The 27,308-nt window shown below is 44.0% G+C and overlaps 1 protein-coding gene across 1 annotated transcript; it reads right to left on the reverse strand.

Annotated features, from left to right (window-relative positions):
* Positions 1-409: 409 nt before the first annotated feature.
* aqp4 (aquaporin 4) lies at positions 410-26,185 on the reverse strand. Its single transcript, XM_024413997.1, has 5 exons — positions 26,083-26,185; positions 10,965-11,445; positions 10,308-10,472; positions 1,619-1,699; positions 410-1,338 (listed from the first exon to the last, which is right to left on the reverse strand). Exons 1-5 carry the CDS (start codon positions 26,115-26,117, stop codon positions 1,072-1,074), a joined length of 1,029 nt encoding a protein of 342 aa, XP_024269765.1. The 5' UTR covers positions 26,118-26,185; the 3' UTR covers positions 410-1,071.
* Between the last annotated feature and the right edge of the window lie 1,123 nt (positions 26,186-27,308).

The following is a 27,308-nucleotide window of genomic DNA, read 5'->3' on the forward strand; positions in this document are numbered from 1 at the left end:
AATTGCTCCCAAGGATGAACCAGTCTTCTGGAGGTCTACAATCTTTTTTCCGAGGTCTTGGCTGATTTATTTTGATTTTCCCATGATGTCAAGCAAAGAGGCACTGAGTTTGAAGGTAGGCCTTGAAATAACATCCACAGGTACACCTCCAATTGACTCAAATTATGTCAATTACCCTATCAGAAGCTTCTAAAGCCATGACAACATTTTCTGGAATTTTCCAAGCTGTTTAAAGGCACAGTCAACTCATTGAATGTAAACTTCTGACCCACTGAAATTGGGATACAGTGAATTATATGTTAAATAATCTGACTGTAAACAATTATTGGAAAAATGACTTGTGTCATGCACAAAGTAGATGTCATAATCGACTTGGCAAAACTATAGTTTGTTAACAAGAAATTAGTGGAGTGGTTGAAAAACGAGTTCTAATGGCTCCATCCAAAGTGTATGTAAACTTCTGACTTCAACTGTAGATCGTGATGTTTCTAAGGTGACTGTCATCAATGTGTTCAGAGAGTCCCTGGTTCAAGCCCAGGTTGGGGTGAGGCGAGGGATGAAAGCAACACTGTTACATACATATAAACTCATAAATTAGTAAATCAATATCTTTTAGCTATTAGAGAAACATCTCATATCGACCATTCAGGCCATAAAGGATAAGAAGAGAAAGAGAGGAGCACCCAGTTGAAAGGGTGGAGATTTGAACACGTACACTGAGAATGGAGGACCACTGCTGTATGTTATCTAGGGGTTGGTCTGTGTTTGTGTCTATATTGCAAGTGTCTACATACAAAGTATGCTGTATGTGTTAAGTCTGTCTATATCTCTACAGAAGGCAAGTCTATTGTTGTGTCTATATTCAGTCTACAGTCTTTGACTGTCAGTTTGCATAGCAAGTCTCCATAAGAGGTCAAGTCAGTCATAAGAGAAAGTCTTTAGGTCGGTCAGCATTAGAGATGTCAGTCCAGCAGAGATCAGTCTCTATAAGAGGTCAGTCTCTTTGAGGGGAGGGTATGGGTTAAGGGACTGTACAGTGGTCTGGTCTTCTCTCCCAGTGCACCTCACTAGTCATACAGAGGAGAGCACCTCCCCTGACGTCTCCCTCTCCTTCTGTTCAGCTCTCTCCACATCCATCACGGTGAAGGGGTGTTCTTTGGCCAGTTGGTCACGGTCTACCCTTAAGCTGCTCTGGACCTCTCGATATTTGGTGGAGGTGAAGCCAGTCTTGGAAAGGACCTCAGTATAACGTCTCTTCAGCTCAGGGTCGGGACAGAACAAGTACTCATACAGAGTTGCGGCTGTCACACCGCCCAGCACTGGGCCTACCCAGTACACCTGAGATGAGAGAGGGAGAACTATTAGTATACTGTATTTACCCGTGTGGGTATGTATGTGTCGGTGTTGTGTGTCTATGGGGGCATCAGTATGAGAGCATAGCAGTGTGTTTGATGTATATGATGTACAGTATATCACAAAAGTGAGTACACCCCTCACATATTTGTAAATATTTGAGTATATCTTTTCATGTGACAACACTGAAGAAATGACACTTTGCTACAATGTAAAGTAGTGAGTGTACAGCTTGTATAACAGTGTATCATTTGTTCTCTCTCACCCAGTGGTTCTCCCAGCTCCAGGTGACTATGGCAGGTCCAAATGATCGAGCAGGGTTCATACTGGCACCAGTGAAGGGGATCTAAACAGAAGAGTATAGAGATATTACACAAATACACTAATTGAGACATTCCAACCCGAGGACTTGTGTAGTGTAGTTTCCCTGGTTAATTTGGCCCCATGTAGCAACATGGCCAGTTTGGCAACCCATCATGGATATAGGATGACCAGACTCCTACACTGGCTATGGCTAGGGTTGCAATGGAACATTCAGTAATTTTGGTAATTAACTGGTAATCTATGGCAATCTATGGTAACTTTCAGAATTTATACTTGAACAACTTGTGTTATTCAAAATGTTTTCATCTATACAGTAGTATTCCGGTTTTATATCTGTGTCCATATTGTCCATGAGTTTCTAGTGGATGGATAGACCATATGGTTCAAGAGGAAATCGCCATAGCAGGGCTCTAAAGTGCGCCGAAATATTTTGATGTGCGACCAGAAGTTTTATTTTGGGAGCACTGGGACAATGAAAAAATAACCCAGATAATAATTATTGTAATCATCAGGCTACCCTGTGCCGTTGTTTCCGAGTGCTTTAGAGAAACAAGCGAGTGCAGATTTGTTTGTGTGAAGGTTGAATCCTTACTACAGAGGAAACGGCTTGCTTCTAGCCCAACAAGGTCAAAAGATCTGACTCATTTAACAGGTGTTGTGCCGAAAATCTCCCCCCTGCCAGAATCCCCCCTTCTAATTTCCTTAATTTTGTAGCTAGAGTCAAATACTTTCTGTGACACACATCAGAATCAAATACTTTCTATAGAACACACTTCACGTCAGGATAGGCAACCGAAATTAATCATTCATGTATGTGTGTTATATTAAAAAGAGGAGGGAGTAAAATGTTGGCAAGCAATAAACATTTCAGAACAACTATGGCTGAATTATTATCCTTACACTTTCAAAAATGCTAGTCGAAAAAGACATGGGAGAGATGACGAATTTTAGCAAAGAGATTTATTTTGTAGACTAATACAAAATCAGTTGCGGATTTAGGTACGGTCAACATGGCCAGCCGTGCGGGCGGGGGCGGGCGCTGAAGGGGGGGTTCGCCCAGAGCGCCACATCTACTTGAAACAAATGGCCAAACCGAAAACTGCAGACAAAAATGCTTTCTGCTACTAAGATCAGTGAAATGTAGGCTAAACTGACAACAGAGTGAAGAGCAGAAATCTCAACTAGCAAGCAAGTCACAGCAATGAAGAACGTGAAGGGGAAGGGAGAATTCTGTCAGGGGGAGCTTTTCGGCACAGCACCGGCGCAACATTTCTATCTTCCTATCGCAGGGATCACATTTTACATTCATAAACCATGTCCCGGTCTGTTCTAAAACTACTCGCGCGTCGACGTTGTAAACCATTTGTTTATACTTTCTTCAGTCATGTTACCTCATTGGCTAGCTAGCTCACAACCTGGTAACTTTAACCAATATATCTAAACATTGGGGGCACAGAAAGAAAGGAAAAGGAGATAAAAAAAAGGGGGGGGTCGTCACTAGTTACCACAACCACAAAGTCATAATTATACCTAAACCCTGCCTATTTCTACTATTTCTCTTCTTAAGATCCGGTGTTAAATTTAACCATCAATGTAACCCTAACCTTAACCACACTGCTAACTGTATACCTAACCCTAACCTTAAATTAAGACCAAAAAGCGTTTGTTTTCATGCATTTTCAAAATAAAGCTATTTTTAATTTGTGGCTGTGGTAACTAGTGACAACAAAATCGAAACCTAATATTCCACAAATGACTTTGTAATTTCAATAAACATTTTTAGCTTTTATAATTTACAGTGTTACATATTAGTTTCTATGACACAACATGTGCTTCAAAAATAGCTAGAAACTCATATAGGACTCCACATCTAGTTTCCTACAACTCATCTGAACTTCCCTGGATCTGCACTTCATCTCTCCCTGTTACAATAAATATATTGGTTCATTCATTCCTGTTTTCTGGTCTGAGTCTGCTCTTGGGTTCCCCTGTGCTGCTCCCACTAACACCCACACCCTGCAAAAAATTTAAAATAACTCCTTTGCCGTTTGTGAACTAACACTCACACTTGACTTTTTCCTACTAGCACTGCCTTTGCTGATAACTAATAGCTGAGTAATTTTAAGTCACTCAGGATAAGAGTGTCTGCTAAATTACAATAAATGTAATTTAAAATGTGGCCTAATGAGAAAACACTCTAACTACTGTCTGTTTTGGTGCCAAAACATTTACTACAAAGACAAATTCTGTAACAGTATTTTTATTGGAATTTCACAATTTTCACCCATATTAAGAGATACAACAGAGACAAAGCACACAGAACAAAAACAAGAAAAACAGCACCCACTTACACATATCTATGTGCATATATATACGCATACATACATACACATACATACACACACATACATATACCCATGCATATACACACACATACGCATACATACACGCACGCACACGCATATACACACCCATACATATGTACACCATTTTCCTCTTCCCGCTCGGTGCTTCTCTCACCCCATCACCATCATTGCGTCTCTCAATACATACATTTTAAACAAACTTACAAACAGAAATTAAACAAAAAAGCTCAGTTTAAACCAAGAGGTTAGGTTCCACACATGGAACGTACAGTGTAGTTCTGAAATACATAGATCCCCGCCATTCTAAGAGAATCCTTGCAGCATAATAGCTGATACCTCAGGTTCTAGGTAATTTAGATAAGGTTCCCATACTTTGTAGAACTGGTCTGTTTTAGAATGCAATGTACATGTCAGATATTCCAGAGGCACCCATTCAAATAGTATCTTATGCCAATCTTTAATAGAAGGAACCTTATCACCAATCCACTGTAAAAGGATGTTTTTCCTCGCTGCGAAGGTAAGGATGTTGTAAAGCCTCCTTTTAACGACAGAAGTAACATGCCTACTAGGGAGACCTAACAGTAAAGAAACTGGGTCCAATTCTAGATCAACCCCTAGGATCTTTTCAATTTCTTGCAGAACACCAGACCAGTATCTTTGTATTTTGGTACATGACCATAAGCAATGTGTTAGGGTGCCTGTATCAGTTTTGCATTTAAGACACTGAGGGGAAGAGGAAGTGGGGCTAAAAGCATGTCTGCGATTTGGGGATATATGCAATCTGTGTATTATTCTTAATTGGATTGCTCTAGTACGGTTACATATAGATATTGTTTTTGCATATCTCCAAATGTCCTCCCACATCTCTTCGTCAATAGTAACAGACAATTCTTTCTCCCACACTTGTTTCACCCTCTGTGTGTTGACAGCAGAAAAGGACCTTAAAGTATCATAAAACAGACTTACAGACATTTTCCTTTGTGGGACAAAAAGCATTCTTTCAATGACAGACACATCAGGGTTACCAATTAAGGTGGTGCTCTTCAGAATATAATGTCTTACTTGTAGGAAGCGGAAAAAGTCCTGCTTTGGGAGTCGATATTTCTCGACCATCTGCTCAAATGACAACAAAATCTTATCAGCAAATAAGTCATTTAGCCTGCGTATGCCCTTATTAAGCCATAAGTTAAAGCCGGCATCCAGCAATCCTGGACTGAAATCTGGGTTGTTAAGAATTGGGGTAAGAGCAGAGGTTAGTTTGGACCTTCCCAGGAAGCATTGAACTGACCTCCATACTTTGAGTGTGTTAAGTGTAACGGGATTATTGCAGTGATCTTCTACAGACTTGAAACTTCTGAAAAATAAAAGATCCTGTAAGGGGTATTTTGAAAGAGAAGTCTCAATGTCTAACCAAATAGAGGAGTCATCATTTGTGATCCAGTCAGAAATATAACAAAGGTGGGCACACCATTGATAGAACCTGATATTGGGCAGGTCCAAGCCGCCCATAGAACTTGGCAGCTGCAATATTGCCATCTTAAGTCTTGGCTTGCGTTTACTCCATATAAAGGAACTTAGCCATCCATTTATATCCTTTATTACCTTATTGGAGAGTAATACTGGGATCATTTGGATTGGGTAAAGTAGTCTAGGTAAAATGTTCATTTTCAAGAGGGATATTCTACCCAACCAAGAAATCGGGAGAGAGTTCCAGCGCTCCAGATCCTGTCTTATTGTATCAAACAAGGGAACAAAATTGGCTTTGTACATTAGCTGGAATTTAGGAGTTACAAATATACCCAGATACATGAAACCTGAGGGAGACCATTTAAAAGGGAAGGGGGAGAAGTATTAGGTACAGAGTGTAGGCTACCAAGTGGCATAGCCTCTGACTTAGTAAGGTTAATCTTGTAGCCTGAGAATTCGCTGAATGATTCAATAATATTAATAAGAGATGTAATTGAAGTCTCGGGACTAGAGATGAATATCAGGACATCATCAGCATACAAGCTTATTTTATGGTGAACATCACCAATGAGCAGCCCCTGTATAGCAGGCGTTACCCTGATGGCCTCGGCTAGTGGTTCCATAACGAGTGCAAAGAGGAGGGGGGATAAAGGACAGCCCTGTCTGGTACCTCTGTGGATAGAGAAGCTATTTGACCGTAGCCCATTAGTAAGGACAGCAGCCTGAGGATCATCATATAAAACTTTCACCCATTTTATAAAGTTGTCCCCCAGACCAAATTTATTTAGAGCAAATAATAGGTAAGACCACTCCACACGATCAAATGCTTTCTCAGCATCTAGGGAGAACACAAGACCATCCACAGCACTTTGTTGGTAGGCTTGAATTACATTAAGAAGCCGCCTGACGTTGTTGCATGACTTACGGCCCCTAATGAAGCCAGTTTGGTCTCCTTTCACAATTAGTGGCAGTGAGTCCTCTAATCTTGTGGCTAGAATTTTAGAAAGCAATTTTCTATACACATTCAGAAGGGAAATTGGTCTGTACGAGGAACAAGACTCTGGACATTTTCCCCTTTTGAGAATAAGTGAAATGTTGGCTTCTCTCAGCGTTTGAGGGAGTTGGTCATTTGAAAATGAGTGGTTAAACATATCACGCAATGGCTCAAGGATCAGGCCATGGAACTCTTTATAGAACTCACTACAAAACCCGTCTGGTCCTGGGGCCTTACCATTTTGCAGATTCTTAATTGCGAACATTATCTCTTCCTTGGTAACAGGGGCATTAAGGAGGGACCTCTGCTCTTCGGAGATAGTAGGGAGCTCAATCTTACAAAATAAGTTCTCCATTAATTTGGGTGCATCCTTTGGCAATTCTAAGGCATAAAGTTTTGTATAAAATTTCTTAAATGAGTCACTTATCAATTTATTTTCATATAAATGATTACCATCAGAATCAGTAATAGTAGCAATTGACTGAGAGTCAGCCCTCTTTTTAGCTAGGTATGCCAAGTACTTTCCTGGCTTATCGCCATGTTCATATAGCTTTTGACTGACAAATCTCATTTTCTTTTCAGCGTCCTGTGTTAGAGAGTCTAACGTTGATCTAATGACTGATATTTCCTTTAATAGGGCAGGAGTGGGCGTTTTAATGTAGTCCTCTTTAGTTCCTAATTCACCCTCTAACATTTTTTGCTTTTCCCGCTTTTTCCGTCTCTTAGTAGCTGTGTATGACATAATCAGACCCCTGGCATACGCTTTACAGGTCTCCCAAAGGAGTGAGGGGTTATCTGTTGATTGAGAGTTAATAGAGAAAAATGCTTTAAACTCTGTTATAAAATATGATGAATGTATGGTCTTTAATGGTATGGTCTTGACCGATTGAATGCCCCGTTGAGTTTTATGTCCAGAATCACCTCAGCATGATCAGATATGACTATGCTTCCTATCCTAGCGGATAAAACAGACTGCAAAGACGTCTTGGGCATAAAAAATAATCTATTCTAGTCTGACATCCATGAGGTGCAGAGAAAAAGTGAACTCTCTGTTGGAGGGATGAAAAGCTCTCCAGACATCCGCATACCCCAGATCATCACAAATAACTTTAAGTGACTTAGCTTGAGGAGAGAGTGAAGCTATACCACTGGGAAACCTATCAATAAGGGGGTTCAACAAGCAGTTAAAATCTCCTCCAACCACTGCAGTGTCTGAGTTTAATTCTGAAAAGTCTAGAAATGCCTTAGTGAGGAAATCAGGGGGGTGAGCAGGGGGGAAGTAAATATTCATTATGGAAATGTTCTGCCCTTGTAAAGTACCATTAATTATAACAAAGCGACCAAATTGATCTTTCACACAATTCAAGACCTTAAGAGGTAAGTTCTTATTCACCAGAATTGCTACACCTCTACTTCTGGATGTAAATGATGAGAAAAACACTTGACCAAACCCTCCTTGTTGTAATTTCAGGTGCTCCTTATCATCCAAATGAGTTTCAAAAAATTTGAACCCTGAACTCGAACTATACTAAACCCAAAAATTAAACATGTAAAGATCCAAAAGGGGGTTTTCCCACTAGCTAACATGCAGGGGATTTCAACTCTCCAATGTAGACTCTTAAGTCTGCATTGCCGCTCAATAGCCTCATCCTTTATATATATGGAAAAGAAAATCAATAGAAGAAGATTGAGGCTCTTCCACCTAAAACCAAGCCTGGGCACGAATATGGATTAACACATATCTCAGCCTGAGCTATAGCGGCTATTACTTTAGCAAGAAAAATAATAAAGATACGAATATTACTGAGCCGGAGTACGTGAGGACTCACACCACTGTTTCATGATCAGATTCAACCAAAAATAAACAAAGTTATTCAATGCTGTGGAGGTGCAGCTCAAAGTTATTTACCCGAGAGAGTCAATAAACGCAGCAGCCTCTTCAGGTGTGTAGAGCTTTTTAGGTGATCCGTTGACCATAATCTTCAATGTGGCCGGGTACAACAGTGCGTAGTCCATCTTCATTCTCCTGAGTCGAGCCTTCGCCTCATCAAACGCTTTGCGTCTTCGTACAACCGCTGTGGAATAATCATTGAAGAATGAGACCTTTGGACCTTTATGTTGACTACCATCAGAGCCGATGTTTCTAGCCGCATCCATGAAGCGCTGCTTGTCGGTGAAGTTGTGGAACTTTATAACCACCGGCCGTGGGCGCTGATTGGGACCGGGTATCGGTGCTTGAGAGCGATGGGCTCTGTCCAGCTTCACACGACCAGCCTTAGTGTCCATTTGTAGGTAGCCAGGGATCCATTCCTCAAAGAATTTTACTGAACGTGTCCCTTCAGAATTTTCCGGGAGTCCCACAACACGAATATTGCATCTGCGTCCTCGATTATCCAAGTCGTCAATGTGCTCCGCCATTTCGCGCACCTGTTTCTCAAGTGCTTTTATCTTAGCGTCCATAGATGTAGTTGAAGTTTCCACTGCAGCAATTCTTCCTTCCGCCTCAACAACACGTTTCACAACGCTCTGTATTTCAGCTGAATGGCCTGCTATTGCTTCCAAGACCGTTCTTATCTTAGCATCGATCACTTTAGTAATGTTATCAGTCATCTTTTGAATCATCAGGTCCATTGTGCCTGGATCCGCAATGGTGTTAGCTTCGCTAACGTTAGCTAGCTCCTCATGCACATCCAAATCAAATCAAATCAAATCAAATTTATTTATATAGCCCTTCGTACATCAGCTGATATCTCAAAGTGCTGTACAGAAACCCAGCCTAAAACCCCAAACAGCAAGCAATGCAGGTGTAGAAGCACGGTGGCTAGGAAAAACTCCCTAGAAAGGCCAAAACCTAGGAAGAAACCTAGAGAGGAACCAGGCTATGTGGGGTGGCCAGTCCTCTTCTGGCTGTGCCGGGTGGAGATTATAACAGAACATGGCCAAGATGTTCAAATGTTCATAAATGACCAGCATGGTCGAATAATAATAAGGCAGAACAGTTGAAACTGGAGCAGCAGCACAGTCAGGTGGAAGTTGAAACTGGAGCAGCAGCATGGCCAGGTGGACTGGGGACAGCAAGGAGTCATCATGTCAGGTAGTGGTGGGGTGGTGGTTTTGGTCGACTTTTTAGTAGTTCTATTGGGCATGTTGTCGGAGATTTTTGCGAAATAGTCGTCAAGACTCATTATATGGTAACTTATTTAGCCAATTCTACCACTTTTTCAAGCTAGGAGATTAATGTAAGAATATAAATTTACGAATGCCACGAGAGCTCGCTGAAACACCGTGTTCTCTCTACGGCGCCATTTTGTCCCCCCCCACAAAGACAAATTAACATTGTAAAATATATATAGTGTGTAATAACATATTTCAAGCTGAAACGCTCATGAATGGTATTCTTAAGTTGATGTTTTATATTTATGATTTACAGCTTTGTCATTACATGTTTTAATCATACTTGATTATTTTATATATTTTACATGTAATAAGGCCACACAGAGGGCCAGAGAATCTGAAGTAGCTACCCAAAAATGCTACCCAAAAATGGCCACTAGATGTCATGCGATAAAATTGCCCTAAACCTTGAAAACTATCAAAATTCTGATAGTTTACTGGTAAACTTGAAATGTTATCAGTAATATACCCTCCCTTTGCAACCCTAGCTATGGCTGAAAACAGGTTAGGGTTGAGGGCAGGGCTAGAGTTAGGTTTAGGGGTAGGTGTAGGGGTAGTGTTAGGGTTAGTGTTCCTTGTTGACTGATGAAGTGTTGCTAACTATTTTGGCTACCTGAGGTACTACTCACAGCAAACAGGTGTCCAATGCAGACAGAGACGCCGATGGCCAGGGCAGCCGAGCCCTTCAGGTCGCTGCGTTTGGAGTCACAGGTGGCGAACACGGTGAAGACGAGCTCAAAGGTGATGAAGAATTCTATCACCAGAGCGTGACCCACGGAGATACTGGTGTTTACCTGGGGAGAGTCACATGACCTTGGTTAGCCAACAGGAGAGGATGTAATCCCCGTACAGAAGACATGAGGACAAGGTCCCAAATGGCACCCTATTTCCTAAACTTTCCGTGGAAAGGGTTCTACATGGAACCAAAAAGGGTTCAAGGATTCCCACTGTGCACACACTAGTTAAATCAATGTTGTTTCCAGGTAATTTCAATGAAACTACGTTGAACCAACGTGAAATAGACGTTGAATTGACATCTGTGCCAACTGGATTAGTTTATGGGGCCAGCCAAATAACATATTTAAGCTCTAGATATAGCACCTTTTTTCAAAGTGTGTAGTTTCTCTTCAATGATGATGAAAACAGCTAATATACCCTATAATAAGTCAACAGAATTCGCTGTCAGACAAAAGACTCTACACACTCAACTTATATTCATTCTACACTTAAGACAACTAATTCAGTGACATTTAAAGTCCAGAGTCAGTCTCCCCCCTCCTCCTTACTGATGTGACACCCAACTCGCCCCTGACGGAGCCTGGAGTAACCCCGTAGAGCACAGCCGCCCCCACCACGGCCCCCAGACACTGGGCCAGCAGGTAAAACACAGCCTTTGCCAGGCTGAGTCTCCGGGTCACCACCATGGCAGTGGTCACCGCAGGGTTAATATGAGCACCGCTGATGTGTCCGAAGCACTGGACCAGGGTGGCGATACTGAGTCCGAAGCAAAGGGAGATGAGGACCAGGTCAGGGTGGGGTGGATGCTCCTCCTCAACCGCCCAGTTGATGGTGGAACCCAGGCTGAGGAGCACGAAGATCATCATGGCCAGGAACTCCGCCCCGACGCAACGCCAAAACTCCTGCGTCCAGATCCCTTTGAAGGCAGCCATGATCCTGTCACTAGCGCAACAAGCAGGCCAGGAAGGAAAAGAGATGGGTAGGCACTGTTCGGCACGGAAAGGAATCACACACCGGGACCAACACGTCCTGCAGAGAGGGAGAGAGGAAAGAGGATGAGGTAGATAATGAAGAAGAGGAGTGAGGGAGATAATGAGAGAGTGAGGGAGATAATGAGAGAGAGAGAGAGAGAGAGAGAGAGAGAGGAACAAAAACAGTGTGAGAAAGGAGACAATGAGAAATCAGGTGCCCTCCTGCTTCACTCACGTGGAGTTTAAAAATATCCATCAACATCCCCTCACTGCTGATATAGGCTACACTGCTCAGTTTGGATAGGGAACAGACAGATCATCGCTGTCCATCATGAAGTCTTTCGAGTTCCTCTGCCATTCTAGCTCTAATTTGCGTGTAATTCCTATGGAAATGAGTTCCATTTGATTGGCTCGCTCTGCGCACTCAACATTCCGGGAAGCACAAGATGGGAGAGAAGCAAGGGGGCAGAAGAGAGAGATGATAAACAACCCCCACACCGAATGAGAATGAGAGGTGCAGACCAAAGCCTACCAAAATGGGCAGGACAGAGAACACAACAGATAAAACAACTAAATAATACAATGCCATTTTCGTTATAAAAATAACCAAGGTTATATATTAGGCTGCAAAAGGGACACATTCTTTTATATTAATGTATGTGGTGAGAATAACTAATAATGCAGGTAGGCTGAAAATAAATCCATATCACCAAGGAATAAATAGGTTACCCTATCAAACAAACTTAACGGAAAATCTATCAATAAACCAATAGTATAGGCCATGAAAGACTAACTTACCGGCAACTTTCACTCCTTACATTTTCTGAAATATTAACGCGGGTATAATCTCCACTCAAATGTAAGCCTATTTGTGATGGCATATTACCCACGAACTATAACCTAAGCTACATATAAAAACAAGTAAATCTAAAACTTCAACATTCCAAAGCACATGCACCTGCCACAGACACAAGTCGGAGACATAACTATTGTAATCAAAACCTGTCCTTGTACTCTATTGTAACTACTTACATGGGAATGGTGTGTCTGGAGCTGTGGAGAAGTGCGTGTGAGTGAGTTTGGAAGTTTGGAAGCGATCTTGAAGGCAGTGGTGGAAAAAGTACCCAATTGTCACACTTGAGAAGAAAAGTAAATATATCTTAATAGAAAATGATTCAATTGAAAGGGAAAGAGTAAAATTCTACTTGAGTAAAAGTCTAAAAATATTTGGTTTTAAATATACTTAAGTATCACAAGTAAATGTAATTGCACACATACTTAAGTATCAAAAAAGTAAAAGTCTAAATCATTTCAAATTCCTTATATTAATCAAACCAGATGTCACGAATTGTGTTTATTGTATTTACTGTTAGCCAGGGGCACACTCCAACACTCAGACATCATTTACAATGAAGCATTTGTGTTTAGTGAGTCAGCCAGATCAGAGGGAGTAGGGATGACCAGGGATGTTCTCTTGATAAGTGCGAATTTGGCAATTGACCTGTCCTGTTAAGCATTACAAATGTAACACGTATTTTTGGGTGTCTGAGAAAATGTATGGATTAAAAAGTATATTATTTTGTTTTGTAATGTAGCGGAGTAAAAGTAAAAGTTACTAAAAATATATAAATAAAAAAGTAAAGTACAGATACCCACAAAAACTACTTAAATTGTATTTTTACTGAAGTATTTTACACCACTGCTTTAAGGATATTAATAAAGGTCTAACCACACATTTCCAACCCAGTCAGCCCTCGAGGTAGCCCTTGGTCATGACTCTGTTCCATTACATTACACACGAAGGCATCTTCTATACGGGGGAGTTATGTTACGAGCCCAGACGCTAAGTCTGAACAACCCCCTAGAGTCGATTGATGCACTTATACATCATAAGGTAAATTCATTTTAATATTGAATACCTCCCTGTGTGTTTACGCTAGAGACTTGCCCTTTCTTGTTGTGGCTGCAGCTCAATGCCCTCTTTCCGCTGATATAACGTTTGCTCTTATTCCATATCATGGTGCTTATTAAAGCGTATTCTACATGAGAGCATCCGGACAAGACAATTATAATGAAACTGTCTGTAAGTTGTTCTGCGCTACAATGCACACAAGCTCCGAAGGTAACCTAGTACCAGGCTGTAACATTTGCTAAAAGTGCATAGGGGGTCAAATGTGTCATAAATAAGGTGACCAGACATGGGTCTAAACATATATATATATTTCTCCTGTTTTCTTATATCTCTCAGATATAGGACAGACAACCTCTTGGGGCTAGGGGGCAGAATTTTCACTTTTGGATAAATAGCGTGCCCAATTTCAACTTCCTGCTACTCATCCCAAGAATATAAGATATGCACATTATTCATAGATTTGGATAGGAAACACTCTGAAGTTTCTAAAACTGTTTGAATCATGACTGTGAGTATAACATAACTTATGTAGCAGGCAAAACTCAGAGGACTAACTGTTCAGATTATTTTTTTTGCCTCTCTCTGTTTCCTGACCTGTTATTGCAAAGGGATATTTCTTAGGAACCTGTTTTCAGTTCCTACCGCTTCCATTGGATGTCACCAGTCTTTGGAATTTGGTTGAGGTTATTCCTTTGTGCAATGAAGAAGTAGGCCAACTAGGAACTGGGTACACTTTTGTGAGTTGCGCAAGACGTGAAAAGTGGCGCTGGTTTGTTTTCATTCCTGTATTGAACACAGATTGCCCCGTCTACAATTTGATCGATTATTAACGTTTAAAAATACCGAAAGTTTTATTACAAAAGTAGTTTGAAATATTTTGGCAAAGTTTATAGGCAACTTTTGAAATATTTTGTAGTGACGTCACATTTTTTGTAAGCTGTTTTTTTTCTGGATCAAACGTGCTTTTTAAATGGATATTTTGGATATATATGGATGGAATTAATCGAACAAAAGGACCAATTGTGATGTTTATGGGACATATTGGAGTGCCAACAAAAGAAGCTTGTCAAAGGTAATGCATGTTTTATATTTTATTTCAGTGTTTTGTGTAGCGCCTGCAGGGTTGAAATATGCTAACTCCTTTGTTTACTGCTGTTACAGATGGAGCAGGCTATCAGATAATAGCTTCTTTTGCTTTTGCCGAAAAGCATTTTAAAGATCTGACATGTTGGCTGCATTCACAACGAGTGTAGCTTTAATTGAGTATCTTACATGTGTGATTTAATGAAAGTTTGAATTTTATAGTATTTTATTTGAATCTGGCGCTCTGCATTTTCCCTGGCAATTGGCCAGTTGAGACATTTGCGTCCCGCCTATCCCTAACTAGTTTAAAATCCTTGTTCCTTATGATTTATTTTTTGACTGTCTGTGTACAAATGTGTTATTCAATGCATTTCTATGGGCTATAGCATTTGAGGCCAAATTCAATGTTTCATCAAATAATTATTACAAATATTTGTTTTATACCTAACTAAAATTATGCAAATGTTTTAGTTTTAGAGTTAATTTAATGCAAAAATCAATGGCCTTGATAACTACAAGTTTAGATAGCAGGCTGGTAGACTAAATTACCAACCTAAAACATTTTAGCTGGCATGGGCTAATTGTGTGACTATCAGTGAATTGACATAACAAGAGAACAACTGTTGATGCACAATAGTATTCTACTATTTGACCTCGTAAGTTGAGACTCAGACAAAACAAACTATTTTAAATTGGTCTGAGGGCCTTCAAGAGCTGGGCCACAGGCCACCGTTTGCCCATCCCTGGCTAAGACCTACTGGACAGGGGTTTAACACGCATATCATACGGTACGGTTTTTGGAAGCATTAGGACTTTATCTTTCATATCAGCGAGAAACCATTTTCAAAAAACAAAACGTTAAATTGATACACACCTTTATGGGGTCAGGGTTAGTGTTACCACATGGCCATATCTCCATGTTAAAGCGTGTTTTTACGGAAGACAGAGGGAAGACAGAGGGACCACCTGTGCTATTAGATATCTGCATGCTCCCAACACCTGTGTGTAATGACAGAATGCCCCCAGAAATGTTTTGTCACAGAAAAATACTGTTGGCTGCAACTGTGATAACACATCTATACACAGTATGTTCAAATGAGGTAGGATAAGGGAGGTAAGGCAATAAATAGGCCATGGTGGCGAAGTAATTACATTATAGCAATTAAACACTGGAATGGTAGATGTGCAGAAGATGAATGTGCAAGTGGAGATACTGGGGTGCAAAGGAGCAAGATAAATAAATACAGTATGGGGATGAGGTAGTTGGATGGTGTAACGGTCTGAGTGTAGTGGGTGAGGAGTCAGGCGCAGGAAGCAGAGAGTTCAGGGGAGTGCTATTTTAATGCACTGACACAAACGCTGAACATAAGCCAACCCTCACAAAAACACAGGGCGTACTGAACAAACAAATGCCCCAAACAGGGGGACTTAAACCGTCCAGGGAAAACCCACAAAATGGGAAAACACAAAACCCAAATAGACGTGCACATAAGTACACCAAACAGACGATCACAATAATTAATCCCGCACAAGGAACCCTGCGGGCCGGCTGACTAATAAAGCCTACTACCTAACTCAAAACAGGTGCACACAATCAACACATAAGGAGGGGGAGGAAATAATCAGTAGCAGCTAGTAGGCCGGCGATGACGACCGCCGAGCGCCACCTGAACGGGAAGGGGAGTGTCCTTCGGTCGGAGTCGTGACAGTACCCACCCCTTGACGCGTGGCTCCCGCAGCGCGCCGACACCGGCCTCGAGGTCGACCCGGAGGACGAGGCGCAGGGCGATCCGGATGGTGGCGATGGAAATCCCTCAACATCGACGGATCCAAAATGTCCCTGGTGGGTACCCAGCACCTCTCCTCCGGACCGTACCCCTCCCAGTCCACGAGGTACTGCAGGCCCCTCACCCGGCGTCTCGAGTCCAGAATGGCCCGTATCTTATACGCCGGGGACCCCTCGATGTCCAGAGGGGGAGGAGGGACCTCCAGCACCTCACCGTCCTGTAGGGGACCAGCTACCACCGGCCTGAGGAGAGACACATGAAACGAGGGGTTAATACGATAATAGGAAGGGAGTTGTAATCGATAACACACCTCGTTTATTCTCCTCAGGACTTTGAACGGCCCTACACACTGCGGCCCAAGCTTCCGGCAGGGCACGCGGAGGGGCAGGTTTCGGGTCGAGAGCCAGACCCTGTCCCCTGGTACAAACACGGGGCCTCACTGCGGTGGCGGTCAGCACTCCTTTTCTGCCGTCCACTAGCCTGTTGAAGGGATTCCTGGACGGCCCTCCAGGTTTCTTTGGAGCGCTGCACCCATTCCTCCACCGCAGGAGCCTCGGTCTGGCTCGGATGCCACGGTGCCAGGACCGGCTGGTACCCCAACACACACTGAAAGGGGGACACATTAGTAGAGGAGTGGCGCAATGAGTTCTGGGCCATTTCCGCCCAGGGGATGTATCTCGCCCACTCCCCTGGCCGGTCCTGGCAGTACGACCACAGAAACCTACCCACCTCCTGGTTTACTCTCTCCACCTGCCCATTACTTTCAGGGTGATAACCGGAGGTCAGGCTGACCGAGACCCCCAGACGCGCTCCATGAACGCCCTCCATACTCGGGACGTGAACTGGGGACCCCGATCAGAAACGATGTCCTCCGGCACCCCGTAGTGCCGGAAGACGTGGGTGAATAATGCCTCCGCAGTCTGTAGGGCCGTTGGGATACCGGGCAACGGGAGGAGACGGCAGGACTTAGAGAACCGATCCACAATCACCAGAACCGTGGTGTTGCCCTGAGACAGGGGAAGGTCGGTCAGGAAATCTACGGATAGATGTGACCATGGCCGTTGTGGAACGGGGAGGGGTTGTAACTTCCCTCTAGGAAGGTGCCTAGGAGCCTTACTCTGGGCGCATACCGAACAGGAGGAGACATAAACCTTAACGTCCTTAGCCAAGGTAGGCCACCAATACCTTCCCCGAAGGCTCCCTACTGTCCTCCTCACCCCAGGGTGACCCGAGGAGGGTAGGACGTGAGCCCACCGAATCAGTTGGTCCCGAACACCAAGCGGCACGTACCTCCGCCCCGCCGGACACTGAGGAGGCGCTGGTTCAGCCCGTAACGCCCGCTCGATGTCCGAGTCCACCTCCCATACCACCGGTGCCATCAGCTTTGAGGCCGGAAGGATGGGAGTAGGTTCGGTGGACCTATCCTCCGTGTCGTAAAAGCGGGACAGTGCGTCCGCCTTCACGTTCTGGGAGCCTGGTCTATATGATAAAGTGAACCGGAATCGAGTAAAAACATGGCCCACCTTGCCTGCCGCGGGTTCAGTCTCCTAGCTGCCCGAATATACTCCAGATTCTGGTGGTCGGTCCAGATGAGAAAGGGGTGCTTAGCCTCCTCAAGCCAGTGTCTCCACACCTTCAGAGCCCTGACCACCGCTAACAACTCCCGGTCCCCCACATCATAGTTACGCTCCGCTGGGCTGAGCTTACTGGAGAAGAAAGCACAGGAGCGGAGTTTTGGTGGCGTACCCGAGCGCTGTGATAGCACGGCACCCACCCCAGCCTCGGACGCGTCCACCTCCACTATGAATGCTAGAGAGGGGTCCGGATGCGCCAACACGGGTGCATCCGTGAACAGCGCCTTCAACCTGTTGAAAGCTCTGTCCGCCTCCGCTGACCACTGCAACCGCACCGGGCCCCCTTTAGCAGTGAGGTAATTGGAGCCGCTACCTGGCCAAAACCCCGGATAAACCTCCGGTAGTAGTTGGAAAAACCCAAAAACCGCTGCACCTATTTTACCGTGGTTGGAGTCGGCCAATTACGCACAGCCTTACTGCGGTCACCCTCCATCTCCACCCCGAGGTGGAAATGCGATAACCCAGAAAGGAGACGGCTCGTTTGGAGAACACACACCTCTCAGCCTTGACGTATAGGTCATGCTCCAGCAGTCTACCAAGCACCTTGCGTACCAGAGACACATGCGCGGCGTGAGTGGCTGAGTAGATCAGAATGTCATCGATATAAACAACCACTCCCTGCCCGTGCAGGTCCCTGAGAATATCGTCTACAAAGGATTGAAAAATGGCTGGAGCATTTTTTAACCCATACGGCATGACGCGGTACTCATAGTGGCCCGATGTGGTACTAAATGCAGTTTTCCACTCGTCTCCCTTCCGAATACGCACCAGGCTATACGCGCTCCTGAGATCCAATTTTGTGAAGAACTGCGCTCCCTGAAAGGATTCCACTGCCGTAGCAATGAGAGGTAGTGGGTAGCTGAACCCCACTGTGATGGCATTTAGACCTCTATAATCAATACAAGGACGCAAACCTCCCTCCTTTTTCTTCACAAAAAGAAACTCGAGGAGACGGGTGAAATGGAGGGCCGAATGTACCCCTGTCCCAGAGACTCCGTGATATATGTCTCCATAGCCAACGTCTCCTCTTGGGACAATGGGTACACGTGACTCTTGGGAAGCGCAGCGTTTACATGGAGATCTATCGTACAATCCCTTCCCGGTCGATGTGGTGGTAATTTAGTCGCCTTCTTTTTACTAAAAGCGATTGCCAAATCGGCATACTCGGGGAATGCACACTGTGGGACCCTGGTCTGGACTTTCCACCGAGGTGGCACCGACGGAAACTCCCAGACACCTTCCAGAACACTCCTCTGACCACCCCTGGAGAACCCCTGTCTCCACAAAATTTTAGGATTGTGCCGGGCCAGCCAGGGAATCCCCAACACCACTGGAAACGCAGGCGAATCAATAATATAGAGACTGATACGCTCCCTATGATTCCCCTGCGTTACCATGTCCAGTGGGATTGTGGTCTCCCTGACCACCCCTGACCCTAATGGCCGGCTATCTAGGGAGTGCACGGGAAAGGGAGAATCTATCGGCACAAGCGGAACACCTAATTTAATAGCAAGTCCGCGATCCATAAAGTTCCCAGCTGCGCCTGAATCGACTAGCGCCCTATGCTGGGAAGAGGGGAAAAAGTTAAGAAAAAAAAAAAAAATCAAGACAAACATGTGACCAACAGGGGTTCTGGGTGAGTTTGGTGCTGACTCACCTGGGGTGATCGAGAAATGTTCCGCCTGCCATCTCGACTCCCAGACGGACCCCCAGCACCGATCGGCCGTGTGTCCTCTCCGACCACAGTTGGTGCAGAGGGAGCCTCCTCCTCCGGTACCCCTCGGCAAAGCCCCTCCCAACTCCATCGGAACAGGAGTGGAGGTGCTGGGTGGTGGAACACACAGGACCCTCTCCGAACGCCCGCGGGCCGCCAGCAGATTGTCCAGTCGGATGGACATGTCAATTAGCTCATCCAAGGAAAGAGCGGTGTCCCGACACGCTAGCTCCCTGCGGACGTCCTCCCGGAGACTACACCTGTAGTGGTCGATAAGGGCCCTGTCGTTCCACCCGGATCCTGCTGCCAAGGTACGGAACTCCAACGCGTAATCCTGGGCGCTCCTTTTCTCCTGCCGGAGATGGAATAGTCGTTCTCCCGCCGCTCGGCCATCTGGAGGATGGTCAAACACGGCGCGGAAACGGCGAGAAAACTCGGGGTAGTGCTCCTTCGCTGAGTCTGGGCCATTCCAAACTGCATTTGCCCACTCCAGAGCACGACCCGTGAGGCAGGAAATGAGGACATTCACCCTCTCCGCTCCCGAGGGAGTAGGTCTGACGGTGGCCAGGTACAGTCCTAGCTGGAGTAAGAACCCTGGCACCCTGCTGCCGTTCCATCATAGACCCTTGGGAGCGTAAGACGGAGGGTGCTGGAGTCGGGAGATGGGGAGTCCTGAGGAGGAGGGGCCGAAGGTGGAGAGAGGAAACCGCTTCTCTCCCATCGGTCCATTCTCTCCATCACCAGATCCATCGCCGTTCCAATCCGATGGAGAACGGTGGTGTGATGTAGAACCCTCTCTTCCATCGATGGGAGGGGAGTGGCTGTTGCTCCTGCTGACTCCATTCCAGGATGACCTGGAGCCAGTGGGTTTGACGACAAGTATGAAGCGAGGGCCAGCCAACGAGAGTGTACAGGTCGGAGTGGTGGGTAGTATATGGGGCTTTGGTGACAAAATGGATGGCACTGTTGTAAATGACATTGCTGAAGTTGAGAATCGGTAGGATGGTCAGTTTTACGAGGGTATGTTTGGCAGCATGTGTGAAGGATGCTTTGTTGTGAAATAGTAAGCTGATTCTAGATATAATTTTGGATTGGAGATGCTTAATGTGAGTTTGGAAGGAGAGCTTACAGTCTAACCAGACACCTAGGTATTTGTAGTTGTCCACAATAGTGATGCTGGACGGGCGGCCAAGTGCGGGCAGCGATCGGTTGAAGAGCATTAATTTAGTTTACTTGCATTCAAGAGCAGTTGGAGGCCATGGAAGGAGAGTTGTATGGCACTGAAGCTCGTCTGGAGGTTAGTTAACAAAGTGTCCAAGAAGGGCAAGAGGTATACAGAATGGTGTCATCTGCGTAGAGGTGGATCAGAGAATCACCAGCAGCAAGAGCAACATCATTGATGAATACAGAGAAGAGAGTCGGCCCGAGAATTGAACCCTGTGGCACCCCCATAGAGACTGCCAGAGGTCCGGACAACAAGCCCTCCGATTTGACACACTGAATTCTATCAGAGAAGTAGTTGGTGAACCAGGCGAGGCAATATTTTGAGAAACCAAGGCTGTTGAGTCTGTCGATAAGAATGTGGTGATTGACAGTCAAAAGCTTTGTTGAAAACAGTAGAGGTGTATTTGGAGGGCAAGTTGGTAAGGATGATATCTATGAGGGTGCCCGTGATTACAGATTTGGGGTTGTACCTGGTGGGTTCATTGATAATTTGTGTGAGATTGAGGGCATCAAGCTTAGATTGTAGGATGGCCGGGGTGTTAAGCATGTCCCAGTTTAGGTCACCTAGCTGCACGAGCTCTGAAGATAGATGGGCGGCAATCAATTCACATATGGTGTCCAGGGAACAACTGGGGCAGAGGGTGGTCTATAACTAAAGAAACAACTGGCCTAATGAAACAACAGTGACAACCATACAATACACCAATTGTTTCTAAATACTATTACATTTGGGTCATTTAGCAGATGCTCTTATCCAGAGTAACTTACAGTAGTGAGTGCCTACATTTTCATACTGGTTCCCTGTAGTAATTGAACCCACAGCCATGGTGTTGCAAGTGGCATGCTCTTTTAACTGAACTAAACGGGACTAGAATGTTTGTAAACTAATTCGACTGTCTTTACACAAGCAGCTCAATTAAACACAAAATGTTCTTATAAAAAACAACATTTATTTCACTAGGCAAGTCAGATACGAACAAATTCTTATTTACAATGACAGCCTACCAAAAGGCAAAAGACTTCCTGCGCGTATGGGGGCTGGGATTAAAAATCGAAATACATTAAATAAAAATATAGGACAAAACACACATCATGACAAGAGCGACAGCACAACACTACATAAAGAGAGACCTAAGACAACAACATAGCATGGCTCACTGCTCGCAGCGAACTGAAAAGACGAGCGACCCAGGGATGTGTGTGCTTTGGGGACCTTTAACAGAATATGACTGGCAGAACGGTGTTGTATGTGGCGGATGAGGGCTGCAGTAAATTTCTCAGATAGGGGGGAATGAGGCCTAAGAGGCATACAGAGAGGACCAGGGTATACAGAGATGACCAGATGACCAGTATAGAGTGCAGTGATGTGTCCTATAAGGAGCATTGGTGGCTAATCTGATGGCCAAATGGCAAAGAACATCTAGCCGCTCGAGAGCACTCTGACCTTCTGATCTATAAATTACGTCTCCGTAATCTAGCATGGGTAGGATGGTCATCTGACTCAGTATTAGTTTGGCAGCTGGGGTGAAAGAGGAGCGATTACGATAGAGGAAACCAAGTCTAGATTTAACTTTAGCCTGCAGCTTTGATATGTGCTGAGAAAAGGACAGTGCACAGTACAGTCTAGAAGTGTAGCCATACTCCCAAGTACTTGTATGAGGGGACTACTTCAAGCTCTAAACCCTCAGAGGTAGTAATCAAACCTGTGGGGAGAGGGGCATTCTTCTTACCAAACCGCATGACCTTTGGTTTGGAGGTGTTCAGAACAAGGTTAAGGGCAGAGAAAGCTTTGTTGTAGAGTGTTTAACTTCTTCGATATAGGGGGCGCTCTTTTAATTTTTGGATAAAAAAACGTTCCCGTTTTAAACAAGATATTTTGTCACGAAAAGATGCTCGACTATGCATATAATTGACAGCTTTGGAAAGAAAACACTCTGATGTTTCCAAAACTGCAAATATATTATCTGTGAGTGCCACAGAACTGATGCTAAAGGCGAAACCAAGATGAAATTTCAAACAGGAAATGCCCCAGATTTTGAAGGCGCTGTGTTCCAATGTCTCCTTATATGGCTGTGAATGCGCCAGGAATGAGCTTACACTTTCTGTCGTTTCCCCAAGGTGTTTGCAGCATTGTGACGTATTTGTAGGCATATCATTGGAAGATTGACCATTTTACACTACATCTACCAGGTGCTCGCTTGGTGTCCTCCGTCGCAATTATTGCGTAATCTCCAGCTGTGTGTATTTTTCCATTTGCTTCCGAGGAGAAACCCAACTGCCACGAATGATTTATAATCGAATAGATATGTGAAAAACACCTTGAGGATTGATTCTAAACAACGTTTGCCATGTTTCTGTCGATATTATGGAGTTAATTTGGAAAAAAGTTTGGCGTTGTAATGACTGAATTTTCGTTTTTTTCTTGGCCAAACGTGATGAACAAAACAGAGCGATTTCTCCTACACAAATAATATTTTTGGAAAAACTGAACATTTGCAATCTAACTGAGAGTCTCCTCATTGAAAACATCCAAAGTTCTTCAAAGGTAAATTATTTTATTTGAATGCTTTTCTTGTTTTTGTGAAAATGTTGCCTGCTGAATGCTAGGCTTAATGCTATGCTAGCTATCAATACTCTTACACAAATGTTTGTGTAGCTATGGTTGAAAAGCATATTTTGAAAATCTGAGATGACAGTGTTGTTCACAAAAGGCTAAGCTTGTGAGTGAATATATTTCTTTCATTTCATTTGCGATTTTCATGAATAGTTAACGTTGCGTTATGGTAATGAGCTTGAGGCTATGATTACACTCCCGGATACGGGATTGCTCGACGCAAGAAGTTAACACAAAATCTGGGGAGGGGCCACCTGAGTATAAGACTGTATCATCCGCATATAAATGGATGAGAGAGCTTCCTACTGCCTGAGCTATGTTGTTGATGTAAATTGAGAAGAGCATAGGGCCTAGGATCGAGCCTTGGGGTACACCCTTGGGGACAGTCAGTGGCTGAGACAGCAGATGTTTTGACTTTATACACTGCTGCACTCCTTGAGAGAGGTAGTTAGCAAACCAGGCCGAAGACCCCTTAGAGACACCGTTACTCCTTAGCTGGCCCACAAGAATGGAATGGTCTACCGTATCAAAAGCTTTGGCCAAGCCAACAAAAATAGCAGCACACAGTGCTTAGATTCAAGGGCAATGATGACATCATTGAGGACCTTTAAGGTTGCAGTGACACAGCCATAACCTGAGCGGAAACCAGATTGCATACTAGAGAGAATACTATAGACATCAAGAAAGCGAGTCAGTTTATTATTGACAAGTTTTTCCAACACTTTTGATAAACAGGGCAAGTTAGAAATAGGCCTATAACAGTTAGGATCAGCTTGATCTCTCCCTTTAAAGAAAGGACGAACAGTGGCTACCTTGCAACCAATAGGAACCTCCCAAGAGAGGATATACAGGTTAAAAAAGGTCTGAGATAGGCTTGGCGATGATAGAGGCAGCAACTTTGATGAAGGAAGGGTCTAAGCCATCTGATCCAGATGCTTTTTGGGGGTCAAGTTTAAGGAGCTCCTTTAGCACCTCGGAATCAGTGACTGCCTGCAGGATGAAACTTTGTAGCGGGCCAAGGGAAAAAGAGGGAGAAGTGTCTGGAATAGTCGCATTAGAAGGGGTGGGAGATGAGGAAATATTGGACGGCAAGCAGGCACGGCTGAGTCAAATAGGAATCCTGACTTTATGAAGTGATGATTAAAGAGCTCAGCCATGTGCTTCTTGTCAGTAACAACCACATCATCAACTTTAAAGGACAGCTGTTAGGAGGAGGGTTTATTCTCCAGGTCTTTAACCATTTTCCAGAACTTTTTGGGGTTAGACCCACAGAGTCTGCTCCTTAAAGTAACTAACGTTGGCCTTCCGTATAGCCTGAGTGCACTTATTTCTCATTTGCCTGAATGAGAGCCAGCCAGCCTGAGTATGCGTGTGCCTAGCCTTTCGCCGAATGCAATTCTTGAGGTGGAGTAACTCTGCAAGATCACGGTCGAACCTGTGGCTGAACCTGTTTCTAATTCTAATTTTCTTTATGGGGCGTGTTTGTTAACAATATTACTGAAAATATAAAAAAGAAGGTCCAAGTGTCTTCGACAGAGGGATCAAGCTGATTCTATACCAATTTATAGAGGCCAGGTCATGAAGGAAGGATTGCTCATGAAAGTTTTAAATCAGGACAGGTCATTTCACTAAGCAGCCATTACGAACACAGGCTGTAAAACAGTGATCACGAAGGTCATTACAGAAAACACCAGACTGATACCTATGAGGATTATTTGTGAGGATAACATTTCCTGGGTGTTTGGAGTCATAATTTGTGAGATTGGTAATAATCTGAGAAAGATTTAGGGAGTCCCATTGCTTTAGGACTTTTGACCAATCAGATTAGCTCTGTAAAAAAGCTGACGTGAAAAGATTTGATGTGATTGGTCAAAAGAGCATTTAGTGGAACCAATGTTAGAATTGGGCTGCCTGTGTAAATACAGCCAATGGGTTGCCATTTGTGATGCAAGGTAACAACCTAAAACCACCACAATAAGCCTAATGAATCAAAAAATAAAGATGACAATTATAGGGTAGGCTAATTAGGGTTGCCATTGCTATGGCAGCAGGATGACAGCAGGTAAAGCATAACTCGAAGTGATAGGTGCATTAGGCTACATGTCATAAAGAGTGCAACAAGTGGCATATTTGTCCATATTCAATATGTACTCATATATAGATTTTTAAAATAATTAACCATACATACTTCAATCAAATTAATATAATTCATGTTTATTTTTAATTGCAAGACTATTTCGATTGAGGGATACATAGGCTTCTTCTCAAGAAATTCGCATTGTACCAAGAGATCAGAATTGTTCATAATTGACTAACATTGAGCAACCATACATTGTCCTTCAAATCTATAACAAAATTATATTTACACCAAAAGCAAATAACATTTTCATTGGAATGTAGCCTATTCTAACGGGTGTAAAAATAAATACAAACAAAAACATTCAAAGGAACACAGTGTCAAATTCCTCTGACTCGTGATAAGCAATCAAAGCTTCACAAACACTGTATAGGCCTTTATCTCAGACAGACCAATCATCAAACACACCAGACAAGCCCACTTAAATAATTATATCAATTTTTTAAAATCTGAAATGCACCATATCAAAAAAGTATCCAGATAATCAACCCAAGGCGATGCATGGAAACATCATATAATAACATGTTAACCTGTAAAAACCCGTTCCCAAACACTAGCATTCCCATGACGCACCGTTCCGCCCTACTCACCTCAGGCGTTCTGCTGCCCGGCTCTCAGTTGTCATACCTTGCGATGCAGCCGACCCCGGTTGTGTGTGTGTGTGTGACTTTATAGGTTGGTCTATGTTGTGTGTTCTCCCCATCCCTTTGGCTCCTCTCATCTTTCTCACCTCCCTCATCTCTCCCCTCCCCCAGCTCCCATCACCGTGCAGCTGCACCCCTCTAGAGGAGCCATGGACACAAACAAAGAAAGTTTGAGCAGAACCAACTTTGACAGGACAGAATGAGGGTGAGAAGGGAGAGTGATGGAGGGGAGAGAGATACAAGGGGTGTAAAGAGGGAGAAATAGAGAACAATAAAGAGAGAGAGGTGGAGAAGGGGACAGAGAGGGTGTGAGGGAGAAATCGGGAGGGGGAGAGAGAAGGAGGGAGAGAGACCAACAGAGAACAGTACTGTAGTGGGGAGAGGGAAGAGATTTTCCAGGTTTAGTCTGCTTTTGTCTTCTCTAATACACATTGATGCTGTCCTTTATGACAGAAGAGTTTATCGTATTCTCTACTTATCCATTCATTCTAGTTTCAGGGCTATCTTTGTGTGTTTGAGGAGTTCAATATGTGTTAGAGTGTGTGTTTTAGGAGTATATTCACTTCAAAGTGGGGTCCACAGTGTACATGGCTTGTTTAGTGTGTGTCTGATTGGTGTGTGTATGAAGACTGAGGCAGCAAAGACACATTACTCATCTGCCTGCTGCAGATTCCTGAAAGAGTGAAACCCCACAGAATGAAACACTGGCTGGTCCAGTCAGCCAAATCAATAGTTCTGAATAGAGGGGAGAGAAGAGAGAGGAGAGAACTGAAAAGGGTTCTCTAACAACCCTCTCTAGTCCCATCAAACCCCTTACCTCCTCCCTCTTTCCCTCTCTTCTCTCCCAACCTCAACCCCTTACAGAGCCCCACTGTTTCATACTGCAGAGAAGCTTGGCAATAGCAGTTGCCCTAGTGTACACCTCACATAGCAAGAGAGGGAAAAGAGGGAGAGAGAAGACATAAGAAAAAGAGTTGAAGGGATAGTTCATCACACCTTTTTCTTGTTCAAGAAATCAAGAAAATCAAAACCTTTCAGCCTTTATCTGAACTGAAAGCCTTGTCTCAGACTAGACGTAACATAGTAAATGTAAATCCGGGACACTCAAATTAGGGAAAGAGAAAGTGGGATATCTAGTCACGTGTACAACTGAATGCCCTCAACTGAAATGT

The sequence above is a fragment of the Oncorhynchus tshawytscha genome, linkage group LG01 (assembly GCF_018296145.1).
Source record: "Oncorhynchus tshawytscha isolate Ot180627B linkage group LG01, Otsh_v2.0, whole genome shotgun sequence".
In the NCBI taxonomy this organism is placed as follows: Eukaryota; Metazoa; Chordata; class Actinopteri; order Salmoniformes; family Salmonidae; genus Oncorhynchus; species Oncorhynchus tshawytscha.